Here is a 14,452-nt window from a genome sequence, read left to right as displayed (position 1 = left end):
AAAACATAGGCGGACATACCTGAGTCTGCGTCATGTCACTCATTTTTCTATATGTTCTCTACACAAGAAAAACTACCATTTACCAGCACAGTGTTTGTTGTTTTCATTTCTGAGTTGTGACGTGTAGAATAAGAAATTATTGATACCTTGAATATTGCGACACTAACTTTCACAATATTGCATCAGTTTTCAAAAACGCTGTTGATTCTTGACACACATGCATCAGCGTCTATACCTCATTGTGTAGTTTAACCTCTTACCACCAGGTGGCAGGTGCAGAAACAGGGCAGCACAGAACCACAACTGCAGGCGTTGTCGGTGTCAAACTAGCTATGGTTCTGATTTTGTGCATATTGAGATGGTTTCTTTATATTTTTATAAAATGTTGACAGAATATTGCAGTATATGGCAATGTTTGAAATGTCACTTGATACTGAATTGTAACACTTGTTTATTGTATCGCCAAATTCTTTCCAAAAAAAAAAAACAGCCTGCTTAGATTACTTGGCTCTTTCGGATCAGTCTCCAAAGCTGTAATTGGTAAAACACTGTCAGCAGTGACTAGATCCAATCTCAAAGCTAGGGGGCGGATATAAATCCATCCACTGACCTCGCCCTTGAGCAAACCCAACAACAAGGTCTTTGTTTGTTAATTCTTGTTCAGCACCTCCTGTCATCCTGACATCTACTTTGTCTGTCTATCCAGGTGCTCATCCTCACCATGAAAGCAGCTTTGCCAAAGGTGCTACGTTTCTGCTGCTGTGCAGGCATGATCTACCTGGGCTACACCTTCTGCGGCTGGATCGTCCTGGGCCCATACCACGAGAAGGTGTTTATTATTATTTTTATTCTTATTTTTTGGGGAGGGGGGTGTCAGTGCACCCCCCCCATTTCTAAAAATACCACCACCAGAGCTCTGCACAGGCCAAAAATTCCAGCCCCAGCCTGCCCCAGCCCAAAAAAGCCTGCAATTTTTCAGCCGAGCCTAACCCGAGACCAACACCAATATATCACTTAAGCTCTTTTTTCTTTTTCTTTTCTTTTTTTTTTGTTTTTTTCCACCCTCCTTTTTTCTCCCCAATTACATCTGGCCAATTACCCCACTCTTCCAATCCGTCCCGGTTGCTGCTCGACCCCCGCTGCAGACTACCACATGCCTCCTCCGATACATGTGGTGTCGCCAGCCGCTTCTTTTCCCCTGACAGTAGGAGTTTCACCAAGGGGGCATAGAGCATGGGAGGATCATGCTATTCCCCCCAGTTCCCCCTCCCCCCCGAACAGGCTTCCCAACTGACCAGAGGAGGCGCCAGTGCAGTGACCAGGACACATACCCACATCCGGCTTCCCAACCGCAGACACGGCCAACTGTGTCTGTAGGGATGTCCGACCAAGCCGGAGGTAACACGGGGATTCGAACCGGCGATCCCCGTGTTGGTAGGCAAAGGAATAGACCGCTGCGCTACCTGGATCCCCCCACTTAAGCTCTTGGATGCACGCTCTCTGATACATGCACACACACATACACACACACACAGCATGGTCAACTGTCATGTGTAATGCACACATGCTCGGGTATATATATAATATAATCAATATAACAATATTTCATACAGTGGCCTCTGTGTGCTCTGCCTGTATATGGGCACGATGAAAGGAGAGATGTTAAACGAGCCCAACTCTGATCTATAAAAATAAATTGGCCTGAGCCCAGCCCAGCCCAGATCGAGTCAGCATGTTGCAGACCTCAAACCACCACACCGCTGCTAGTCTTCCAGAGACCATGTCCTCTTCTGTCCATTAGATGTCGGTGTTTTTTAGTTTTTTGTTCCATGCAAACTATTCTTGACAAGCCAGATGGTATCAGGGTGGACGTCGGTGTGTTTAGCTGACCTCTGCTGTTAAGATAAATTATTTACAGAAGTCCACAAAGCGGTGGGTGGCTAAACGAGACAGATTTTGAGACAGATTGATCCTCTGACGCTGGGTGAAGTCCCACACACCAAATGGAGTTTGTTGATCATTTTGACTCAACATTTAAGAACACTGTCAAAATACAGTGTGGACTTTTTTCTTTTTTCTAATTTCGTCTCAGACTCCTGCAGAGATCTTGCAGGTACGTGGCCAAAGTGTATGGACTAAGAGTGAAATGAAAAGTCTGAAGCAACTGCATTTATGCTCTTCACATATTACTCGCAACTTTTTTATTTGTAGACATCTTTCACGCAAATGACCCAAACAATACAAATTAACTTTTTTTTTTACCCATTATGGGTTTTAGTTAAGTGAACTTTTAAGTTCCTAAATTCCAAAGTTTTCTCCAGTCATAAATCAGCTCACATCCAACCCAATAAACAAATGTCAAAAAAGTCGATATTAATAATGAACGTTGTCATAAAGTACATTTTTACATTTTCATTTGTAACAGGATAAAGTTCGAGATTTAAAGATTCAAGATTTAATTTATTGTCATTTCCATTATGTACCTGTGTACATTAAAAAAATAAATGATGAAATGCCGTTTCTCCCAGCCCACAGCAGCGCAACAGAACGATAAAAATATATATCTAAATTTTTCCTAAAAACGATACCTCTTAAAAACATTTTAAAGCAGAGAGAACGAAACTAAAAAGCACAAACAGTTAACAACACAGTCCATTCAAAGTGACGATAAATTAACCACAACCCTGCCATGCACCCTATAGAGAAATGCAAATAATTCAGTTTAAATTTCTTTATCTCAACGCTGCTGTTAATGGAAAGTGGCTGTATTTACATTGTGGTGGTGAGAGGGAAGTCCCCAATAAAGTGTGTCTCTCTCTCTCTCTCTCTCTCTCTCTCTCTCTCTCTCTCTCTCTCTCTCTCTCTCTCTCTCTCTGTATTTACTGGAGATGTAAACAGAGGATGTACTCGCTTGCCATCCCACACGTCCTCCTGCCGTGTGTTGTACTGGATCCTTGCTGTCTATTGAAGTACTGAAGGGGCTGTTGTGTTTAGATGGTTATCAGAGTCTGGACGAGTTTTTACCCCCGCCCCCCTTATCTGTCTCATTTGTTTGTAGCTCTCTCTCTCTCTCTCTCCCCCCCCCCCCCCCTCCCTCTCTCTCTCGGAGAGGAGCGGAAGTGCGAGTGAGCATGGAGTAGCAGCGTGTTGCTTCGGTGTAAATGAGTTTCCAAAATGGGGTCCAAGCAGTGATAGCTGTGGGAACCCTATTGCTTTTTTTCTAAGGATTATGATGATTATTATTATTGTTGTTGTTGTTGTTTCCGCAAAATTATTCTCTAAAAGTGTCTGGGCAGCAAAAACTATACGTTGCACGGACACCAAACTTGGTAGGTAGGTGGTTCCAGACCTGTTAACGATCTTACAGGAGAGATATTATCTTGAAACACCTCTAGGGGGCGCTACAATAAGTACATTTACGTTTTGGGTCATATCTCGGGCTCTGTATGGAATTTTTGAGAAATTATTTTTTTCCTCCAATTCTTTGGAAGCTTCCCAATCTAACGCACCCATTCCCGCATTTTTCCAAAAACCGAAAGTGAAAGTAAAATGAACTAGTCTGAGGCTGTTCATCCGATTCGCATGAAATCTTGTATGCGTCATCTCCAGACTATGCTGATAAAAAGTTGTCGAAATAATTTTGATGTGTCATTCCATTTCGAAGTAACATGTCAATCAAAATTTAAGGTGTGGCCCATAGTGATTCTATTGTCCATATCTAGTGATGTGATTATCCAAACTTAACGAAACTTGTCACGCACAATCGCCACAACATTCTTTGGTAGCATGCAAAATTTTGTGAAATTTCGTCCATAGGGGGCACTACAACTGACACATGTTAATATCTCAAAAACCGCTTGAACTAAAAATCTGAAATTTGGTATGCTCATACTTGGACCCATTTGGCTACATTGCCTAAAGTGCCAGATTACCAATCAAATTTCTGTAGCTAATATTTGCTAGTGTGAATGGCCGATCTTCATGAAACTTGACAGGCTTATTCTTTGTGGCACATAGAAGCCATGTACCAATATGAAACAGATCGGACACATGGGGGCGCTACAATAAGTAGCTGCAATACTGCTTGGACCCCTTTAATCGCCGCTTGCGGCTATACTTTTGTTTTGTTGTCTTTTTAGTTATTTTTTTCGGTGACAGGTCTAAGTGGAGTTTTATTTTTCGGTGGCGGTGCTACCGCCCGTAGCGGGGCAATATGGCCGTTGTGGGAGGTGCAGGAGCGGTGTTTGAAAAAGTAACACGCTGGCACTCGATTAAAGTGGCTCTGGTGTTCAAATGCTCGGTGGAGGAGTGCTGCCTGCCTCACGGTAGGCGAGCATGTGGGATATGGAAGCATAAAATCTCCATCCAGAATGAATAGTGCTATGGTGGAAAGCGGTGTGGTGATTAAGGACACGTTTACTCCCATTCTGCCACTGGTTAATCCTGCCACGAGACTCACCATTTCTAATGCTGCCCCGTTCATGAGAACTGCAGCTTTGGAGAAGGAGCTTGCAAGATACGGACAGCTAGTGTCTCCGATAAAAAGGGTCTCTTCGGGTTGCAAGTTTCCTCACTTGAAACATGTTGTGTCCCATAGGAGGCAAGGTTTCATGATTCTGAAAAATAGTGCGGAAGATTTGGATCTGAAGCTCAAATTCAGGATCGACGAATTTGACTACATTGTTTTTATTACATCCGGCATGATGAAATGTTTTGGCTGTGGGTCAGAGGGGCATTTAATAAGGTCTTGTCCCGAAAGGAGTGAGGGTAGGTCTGATCCTCAAGGGCCGCCATCGTCCCCCGATGCCGCCACGAGCGGCGTATCTCTGGCTGAGGACAGCGCTGCCGAGTCGGCACAGGGCAGACAGGAGGCCGGGGAGCGAGGAGCAGGAGAAATAGACCAGGTTGTGAAACAGAAAGAGACCGAGGCTGGAGAACGCAAGGACAACGGACGGACTGAGCAGGCAGGAGAGGGAGGTGTGCAGGTTGGCAGGTTAAAAAAGGTGATCACAATGAGAAGGTAACAGAACTTGAGCAGGTGGAAGCTGAAGGCCAGGATGAGCAGGTAGGGGAGGTTGAACAGAATAGAAAAGAAAATGAGAACAGGAAGAATAGCAAATTGGCGGGGCGAGATATGAATTGTGGTCGGGAGAAGCAAATACAGCAAACTGCTATTAAAGTGGCAGTCTGTAATTGAGGAAGAGGAAGAGATGCTATTGGATGATGAAATAAAATCAAAAATTTCTATAAAAAGGAAGCCCACAGAGGGTAGATGGGAAAAGTTAAAAGCAAAGAGGGTTTCAAGAAGCCATCTTCCTCTGCGTCTGAGGAGGACACAGAAGAAAGTGACTGAGTTAGTTTCCACTCCTCATATACAGGTGGACACTGAAAATCAGGGCGTTTTAACAGATCACCAAGGGTTTGAGGGGATTCAAGGTGGAAAATTACTTTCTAGACTTGCAGTTTTTTGTCGACTCAGTCACATGTTTTATGAAAAACACAGATTTGGAGGTAAACACATTTACTGACCAGGAATTCTTTAGACCGAGAAAACTTGTACGGAAAGTAAAATTGCAACTTCTTGATGATGTTTAAGATGAGTTTGGTTGATGAGTATGTTGCACTGGGCGATCTTCCTCTTACTGCTGCTGGAGGAGCCACTGATTCATGGAGCCGGGCTGGTTGTCCACGACTGGTGCTCTCCAGGACTTTTCCAGAAACTGGTTTCCACCCTACAGTGCAGTGTCTGCAGCAGGATTGGGGCTCGACAACACCGAGGCGGTAGCTCAGCTGCTCAACCTGAGGTCTGCATGCTGCACAAGAGACTTTTTAAAGCTACGAAGTAAAAAAACTGTCTGAAGAAGAGCTGAGGATGATGAGGGGCTACGACAGGGGAGCAGAGCATCCACACAGACATGGTCTTTTTTTTCCCCAGAACTTGGGGTGGTAGTGAGCTTAGTGGGAGTTGATGAAGATCTGGTTTTCATTCTGTTTTATTTATTTGTTATGTAAATTGTGTGAACACAACATCCATTGCACGTTGTCCGTCTTGGGAGAGAGAGCCCTCCTCTATTGCTCTCCCTGAGGTTTCTCCCTAGTTTTTCTCCCTGTTAAAGGAGTTTTTTTAGGGAGTTGTTCCTTATCCGATGCGAGGGTCTAAGGGCAGGATGTTGAGTTGCTGTAAAGCCCTTGAGGTGATTTGTGGTTGTTATGTTGCGCTTTTTTATTTTGAAGTTCTGTTTTCACAAATGCTTGTTTAGACTACTCAATGGTCTCCCCGCCCCCCCTCGAAACTTAAAAAAAAAAAAAATTATGAGCTGGATTATAAAGAGATGATTGTGTTTGAGTATCAGCTTGTGGACTGTAATGTATTCTGAATAAATGTACCTTTTTAAAATCAAATCTGTCTCTCTGTCTCTCTCTCTGTCTCTCTCTCTCTCTCTTCATCTTCAAAAGACCCCATGCAAAAAAGAATAACAATCTAAATTACAGTGAAAGATAATCAATTATATTCAATCAAAAGAGGTACTTGCATATAATACAATCAGCCTGTTTTTCCTCCTTGTACTTTTTTGACTGTTTTTTTAGGTTGTAGTGCTCATACATATATATAATACTGTTGATGCTATTGTGATTTTAAATTAATTGTGCTTTAGCAATACTGTCCATAACTGCAGTGTTGCCCATGAAGCCTCTTTGAACTGAAATATAAAAAATATCTCCCCCAATCTCTGTATGTCCTGCTCTCTATCTTCCTCTCTATCTTCCTTTCTCTGCCTCTCTTTCTATCTCTGTCTGTCTCTCTCCACATCGTTTCAGTTTGAAGGCCTGAGTCGTGTGGCTGAATGTCTTTTCTCTCTGGTGAATGGGGATGACATGTTCACCACCTTCGCCCAGCTGAAGGACAAGAACACGCTGGTTTGGCTCTTCAGCCGAGTGTACCTCTACTCCTTCATATCCCTCTTCATCTACATGGTGCTGTCACTCTTCATCGCCCTCATCACCGATGCCTACGAGACCATTAAGGTAACCCTTAACCAAGAAATTCCCCCAGCAGGACAAACATTTTTCATTTAAGAACCTGAAGTTCAAACATTATCAACTTCTGGTCCATGTGTCTTCCAAGTAAAACAGGATAGGGCGTGACAAAACGTAGGGAGGGATGTGATTTGATTGGATGTTGCAAAACATTTTATGATATTGGTTGGGATGTTGCTTGGCCACATGGACGTGGTGACACAAGTTATTGAATTGGTGTGTAATATGACTTGGAAAATGAGCTAACAAGGTAAAAAAAAATTAATTTTCATTTCACGTTGTGTGATGGCTGATCTATATAATCTGCTATCCTTGTTAGAATGTTGATTATTGGAAGCCATTTGTATTAGGCAGTAAATTGTTTTGTTTTTCTCTCCAATTGTACTTGGCCAATTACCCCACTCTTCCGAACTGTCCCGGTTGCTGCTCCACCCCCTCTGCTGATCCAGGGAGGGCTGCAGGCTACCACATGCCTCCTCCGATACATGTGGAGTCGCCAGCCGCTTCTTTTCACCTGACAGTGGGGAGTTTCGCCAGGGGGATGTATCGTGTGGGAGGATCACGCTATTCCCCCCAGTTCCCCCTCCCCCCCGAACAGGCGCCCCGACCGACCAGAGGAGGCGCTTGTGTAGCGACCAGGCCATATACCCACATTCGGCTTCCCACCCGCAGACACAGTCAGTTGTGTCAGTAGGGACGCCCGACCAAGCCGGAGGTAACACGGGGATTCGATCTGGCAAGCCCCATGTTGGTAGACAACGGAATAGACCGCCACGCCACCTGGATGCATTGGGCAGTAATTTCAAGTTATTTATTCATTTAGGATTTTCATTTGTATTTTTTTCCCCCTTGTCTTTGCTGACAGAAATATCAGATGAATGGATTCCCAATGACGGATCTGCAGAAGTTCCTGAGAGAGCAGAAAGATTTTGCTCCCATCGAGGATGGTGGCTATGCCGACACTGAAGTGGGCTGCTCTATTTTCCCCTGCTGTAACGGGTACAGTGTTGTTGTTCATATACAGTATTTTTTTTTTAACTTTTATTTATCAACCTTTGTTTATCCAGGGGTAGTCTGCATCCTCTTTTTCCACCACACCCAACACTGCTCTTGGTAACTATGGAGAAGTGAGCAATTGTGACACAACACCCTCAGAAAATCCAGTCCCCCCCACTCTTCTTCCTCCTATAATCCCTCCTTCCAAACCAACTTCATGCATGAGTTTGCCAGTCGTAATGGACAAAATTCTTATTTTCGTTGCTAATATATGCATGTGAACATTTTGGTTTTTTTTCCAGTGAATCTCTCATTTTGTGGTGAAGCACTTTTTTAATTTATATCGCTATTTCCGAAGTACCAGCGACACCTTCTGTGATGACCTCTGTTTATATTCGTGCATATGTAATGTATACAAAAAAGTATAAATGTATGAAGAAAAAATTCAACGACTCTCTTAGTTAGCCCAACAATAATGTTGTGAAGCATTTTGTATTCAAAGGTGAAGTGTTCACTAAAATGAATGCTATTTAGTCTATCCACCTCTACAAGATCTATAGTAAATCACATTTTCCCTCACATTCTCATGGGAGATTGTGCCACGCGCCCCTAGGGAATGGATTTGAACGGTGATTTTTTCCCCCCCATAGCTGTTACACTGTGTGATCAAAAGGAATTTAATCATAATGTGTTAAAACCATAGGACCACCTACAGACACTTTAGGGAGTTAAGTCATGGTTTGTTCCAGGATTTGAAGTCTTTACAATCACTGCCCAAGACTATGTCCATACTAACCAGGTGAAATTTGAAAACGGCATTTTCATGGCAAAAACGAAGTTTTCTGTCCACATTGGAATGCCGAATGCTAAAATCCCCTCTATTGGTCAAATGCAGACAACGCTGGTCACATGACAATCACATGTCAGGGTTTTGGATATGCTCTGTTTTCAGTGGTGAAAAACGCTGGCTTAATATGGATGGAAGACCAACATGGAGAGAAAAGATGTTTTAAAATGTATCCATGTTAGTGTGCGCGTACTCTGAATACTCAGAAACATAGAAACATGAACTTTGGAGCCTGGAATGTGCGCACACTGATGGATAGCGCAACTAGTGACAGACTGGAGAGGAGAACTGTGATCATCACTAGAGAACTGAAAAGATGCCGGATTGACATCGCTGTCCTTTCTGAAACCTGATGGGCAGATGAAGAACTACTGAAGGAGAAGTGTGGCTACACTTTCTTCTGGAAAGGAAAAGCTGCTGATGAGCTCAGGATCCATGGTGTTGAATTTGCCATCAGGAACCAGATCATCAATCACCTGTCTGAACTTCCTTTGGGGATTAGTGAGTGTCTCATGATCATCCATCTGGTGCTTGCCAACAACCAGATGGCAACAGTTGTGAGTGCCTATGCCCCTACTTTAGACTCTGAAGAGGAAGTAAAAGAGCTCTTCTACACCTGCTTAGATGAGACACTGTCAAGAATCCCCAAGGAGGATAAAATTATTCTCCTAGGAGACTTTAGCACCAGGATTAGCCAGGATCAACACCTCTGGCAGGGCACTATAGGAAAGGAAGGCATCGGGAACATCAACTCCAATGGAGTTCCACTTCTTATCAAATGTGCTCAGTACGACCATCATCGGCAGTCACTCGGGGTCAAGTATGACCATTCTCCCTCTTGGTCCTCAGGTGGATGTAGAGGCAGATCCTGGGGCTGCATAATGGGAGGACGCCTGCATGTGACAGCTTTTTATGTGGAGTGGCTGATGCACCTACAACCACCACACAGTCCTTGGCAGGGGGTGGCCAGAGTCCAATGGCATGGAGAACCAAGACGATTGGGGACTGCCCTCTGTTGCAGTCTTCATCCCCCTTCACTGCTGTTGTGACCTGGAGACATCTTCTGCCAGTTCTGCCATTGAGATCTTTCTTGGATCGCACTTCATCTGAAACCTCCCCTTTGACCTGTTCGCCTTGGGTGAACCTACCAGGATCCAAGCTCTGGATGGCATAGCTCTTGGGCTCATTGATAAATACAAGCTTCTCCACCATGGCAAGGTGGTGAGCCAGGAGAAGACAGTATGACCTCACCATCACTAACACTCTGTTTCGACAGAAAAACAAATTTAAGGCATCTTGGCGACACCTCCGCTCCAAACAGTGGAATCTACTTGTACGAACCAGGGACCACTGTGACGTGAACATCATGAGGGCCATGAACGATGCAGATGACTGCTGGACAGATCATCACCTCATCTGCTCCACGATGTCCATCAAACTCAAAAGGAAGAGGAGGGTTCAAAAGAAGCAGATTTGACCAAGACTGAACCTTGAAAGCCTGAATGAAACTTCCACCCAGCAGCAACTTCATGCCTCTCTTGGGGAAATCCTCCAACAGGAATATCCTGATGGCATTGAGAAGCACTGGAGCCTGCTGAAATCCACCATCCTCGACACCTGCAAAACCACCCCAGCCAGAGAACACAAGGACTGTTTTAGTGAGAATGACACAGAGATAGAACAACTCATCTCCAAAAAAAGGAAAGCCTTTCGTGCCTGGCAAAATGATGTGACCTGCAAGGCTAAAGGAGTGGCTCACTCCAGAGCCAAGGCAGATGTCCAGAGATTGGTGAGGGAGCTTAAGAACTCTTGGTGGACAGAAAAGTCTCTGGAAATCCAGTGACTGGCAGACTTGGTGACACCAGAGGCTTTTTCAGCACTACTGAGGCTGTCTATGGTTCGAGCAACAGTGGCTTAAACCCCCTGCGCTTAAAGGATGGGCAGGAGCTGCTGAAGTACAACGAGTCCATTAATGCCCAGTGGAAGGAGCACTTCCAGAAACTCCTCAAATGCAACAGCACAGCACAGCTGAACCAGACATTGCCAGCCACATTCCCCAGAGTCCCATTAGAGAAGACATTGGGGAACCTCCCACCCATGACAGAAGTTCATATGCCATCAGGAGCCTTAAGAACAACAAAGCCACCAGTGGGAGGGAGGGAGGTGGACCAGAGCTCCTGTACCACCTCCACGCCCTCCTCCTCAAGGTCTGGGAAAAAGAAGAACTTCCCTCAGAGCTCAGGAATGCTCTAATAGTGGCCATATTCAAGAAAGGGGACAAGGTGGAATGTGGAAACTACAGGGGCATCTCACTCTTGTCAAAAACAAGCAAAGTCCTCGCTTGCGTCCTTGCAAACTGACTGTTACCACTGGCTAAGGAAGTATTCCAAGAATCTCAGTGTGGCTTCCGCCCATCCAGAGGTACAGCGGACATGATATTTACGGCACAACTACTCCAGGAAAAATGCCATGAACAAAGGCAGCCTTTGTACATGGCTTTCATAGACCTGACAAAGACCTTTGACTCAGTAGACTGCCATGCTCTGTGGAGCGTACTATCAAGATATGCCTGCCCTGACAAATACATCAGAATATTGAGGCTTTTAAATGATGTCAATTCAGTCACAGTGCTCAGCAACAGCAGCTCTGAGTCACAGCTCTTCACTGTGGAAACAGGGGTAAAATAGGGATGCATCATTGTACCCAACCCTGTTTGCCATTTTATTGCTGCCAAACTCCACCTCATTGGCAACAAGCTGCCATGGAGGATCCCAATCTTATACAGAACTGACGGCAGGCCCTTCAACCTTAATAGGTTCAAGGCCAAGAGCAAAGTCTGCAACACCACCATAATGGAGCTTCAGTATGCAGACAACAACGCCATCACACCACACTCCGCAGAAGACTTCCAGGACATTTTGAATACCTATGCCAAGGCATACAGAGCCCTGGGTCTAGTATTAAACATCAAGAAGACCCACATCTTATATTAACTGCCACCCAACCAGCGATCTACCCAGCCCACCATAAAATTGGACAACAAAATTCTTGAAAAGATTGATCACTTTCCCTACCTCGGTAGCCTTCTCTCCTCAAAAACTGACATTGACGCTAAGGTCACCCATCGTCTGAGTTGTGTCAGTCGTGCCTACGTCAGACTCAGGAAAAGAGTCTTTGAAGAACGAGACCTAAAGGCCCAAACAAAACTCCAGGTCTACAGAGCTGTTGTTCTCCCCACCCTGTTGTATGGAGCAGAGTCATGGACCACCTACAGCAGGCACCTGAGAGCCCTGAAACAATACCACCAAAGCTCCTTGTGAAATATCCTGAGGATCACTTGGAAGGACAGACGCACCAACATTAACATTCTGGAAGAAGGCAACATGACTAGCATCACTGCCACAATAGTACAGCACCAACTCTGATGGACAGGCCATGGTCATCTGCATGTCCAACACATGTCTCCCCCAACAGATCCTATGTTCCCAGCTGAAGGAAGGTCAGCAAGCTCGCGGCGGGCAAAAAAAATGTTTCAAGGACAATATCAAGACTAGTCTGAAGAAATTCAAGATCACATCGAGCAACTGGGAACACATCACACTGGACAGGCGCTCCTGGAAGAAATCCATACAAGAAGGAGCTGCACATCATGAAATGGAACGCCACTGTGCTGCAGAGAAAAAGCGACAGTACCGCAAGGAGAGGGAGAAAAAGGCTCAACCACCAACCACCATCACTTTCCGCTGTCCACATTACACCAAAGTATGTGGATCGTGGATCAGCCTCTACAGCCATCTGAAGACCCACAAGTAGACAACCCAATGGAGAGGACAGTCATACTCACTTTGAGTGACCGCCGATGATAATGATGACTCTGAGCACTCTTAGGAAAGCGACTACAGTAACAAAACTGCTGCAGGGATACTAAACTGCACTTGACCCTGCTCTTTGAACTCCTTGTTAAAATGCACAGAAGTGTGTGTGTGTTTGTGTGTGTGTGTTTGTGTGTGTATGCGTCACCTACAGATATGTACAAATCGAAAAATTCCAGCTCCAGTGTTTACAGCATTCATGATTCTGCTTTAATTTTCAAACAAAGGTGCTGAAACACTGCAGTTGTGTTGGACCAATGACAACTAGACAATACTATCAAAGCAGAAAAATCCAAATTAAAACATCTGTGCCATGTTTCGTCAGTTATTCAGTTTTCTCATGGTCTCAGGGTTAACAGCATACACTGTTAGTGAATTTCTGTCCAAGGCTTGGTGATGCAGTGACTGCAACATTCCCTCTTACACAACGCAAATGATCTACCTATTCATTTTTGTGTGTCACTCACTATATGACAAGACAAAACACCCTGTCCCTCACAATACAACAACACTGACCTTTGTCACAATGGAAAGCCCAGTTTGCCTCAATGACTTTTTTCCAGTTATACATTAAGTAAGCCATGTGCTGCAGTTCTACAGGCTGCAGCTGGTGCAATGAAATGCATACACGTGAACACACTTATAAGTGAAAATGCCAAAAAGAAGAAGATGGGGAGGGGGAGTATGGATGATAGAATATATAGAAGTAAACATAAAGACAAGATGCTGTGTAAAGGATGAAATGTTACGCGTTGCAACCCCATCGCTCATTTCATTCCTTTTCCGTGAGCCAATCTATCATCATCATCATCGACTTTTTCATCATCATCATCCACAGCAGCAACTGCAGCAGTGGAGTTGGAGTTCCCTCCACGCTGTGGTTTGGCTTGCTCCAGTGTGGTCTGAAAGCAATGAAATTAGCGGTAGGAGCTATGCGGACACACCCTGCGATGGGCTGATTACAGAGAGACTTGAGGTCTGTGCCATGGGAAGAGCGAACAACCCCCCCCCTCCCCACCACCACCCCCCAACTACCCCACCCCCGCTCTTTCTTTCTTTCCCTGTGTCTATGGCAGCTCCCAGATAAACAAGCTCTGGCCGACACTGAGATGAATTCAAACCAGCCAGAGAACATTTGTGCAAGCTAGGCTAACTGTTAGCATGCGAGTTGTTAGCTCCAAATTATTCTAAAAAAATCAGGCGCAACCTAGGTGTGTGTGTGTGTGTGTGTGTGTGTGCGCGCTGTTGGACTATTTTTTGTGAGGAGAACCACTTTTAGATTTTAACCACCAGAGTTATCAGAGAGAGAGAGAGAGAGAGAGAAAGAGAGCGAGAGAGTTTTCATTTTTGCAAAGTGGTGATATTTTGCCCGGTCCTCGCTTATTTAAGGGTCTATTTTTGCATCTAGTTTGGGGGTAAGGGTTAAGGTTAGACATAGTTCTAATGGTTAAGGTTGAGGGCTAGGAAATGAATGTAGTCAACGAGGGTCCTCACAAGCATAGAAAAATGCATTTGTGTGTGTGTTTGATCTAGATGGCCTTTTTAGTGTGTCTCTGGTTTGGTCTGTGTGGTGTTTTTTTCTGGTTTGGTGATGAAAAGGGCAGTGGTCTATAATAAAAACCCCTTTGCATATTTCAATGTCCTGATATAGGGTTGATGATTTTTTTTTTTTTTTTACAATATGGCCAAAAATCCTTTT

General features: G+C 44.6%; 1 protein-coding gene across 2 annotated transcripts in view; it reads left to right on the top strand.

Annotated features, from left to right (window-relative positions):
- mcoln2 (mucolipin TRP cation channel 2) overlaps positions 1-14,452 on the top strand; it is a 49,876-nt gene that overhangs the window by 22,974 nt on the left and 12,450 nt on the right. For both annotated transcript variants that reach the window (XM_056276415.1, XM_056276416.1), the window contains 3 exons: positions 707-829; positions 6,820-7,026; positions 7,904-8,037. In XM_056276415.1, the coding sequence (XP_056132390.1) occupies positions 707-829; positions 6,820-7,026; positions 7,904-8,037 (464 nt within the window). The remainder of the gene's footprint in view (positions 1-706; positions 830-6,819; positions 7,027-7,903; positions 8,038-14,452) is intronic.

The sequence above is a fragment of the Lampris incognitus genome, chromosome 3, assembly GCF_029633865.1.
Source record: "Lampris incognitus isolate fLamInc1 chromosome 3, fLamInc1.hap2, whole genome shotgun sequence".
In the NCBI taxonomy this organism is placed as follows: Eukaryota; Metazoa; Chordata; class Actinopteri; order Lampriformes; family Lampridae; genus Lampris; species Lampris incognitus.
The sequence above is the reverse complement of the archived record's forward strand: the minus strand, read 5'-3'. Positions and strand labels throughout refer to the sequence as shown.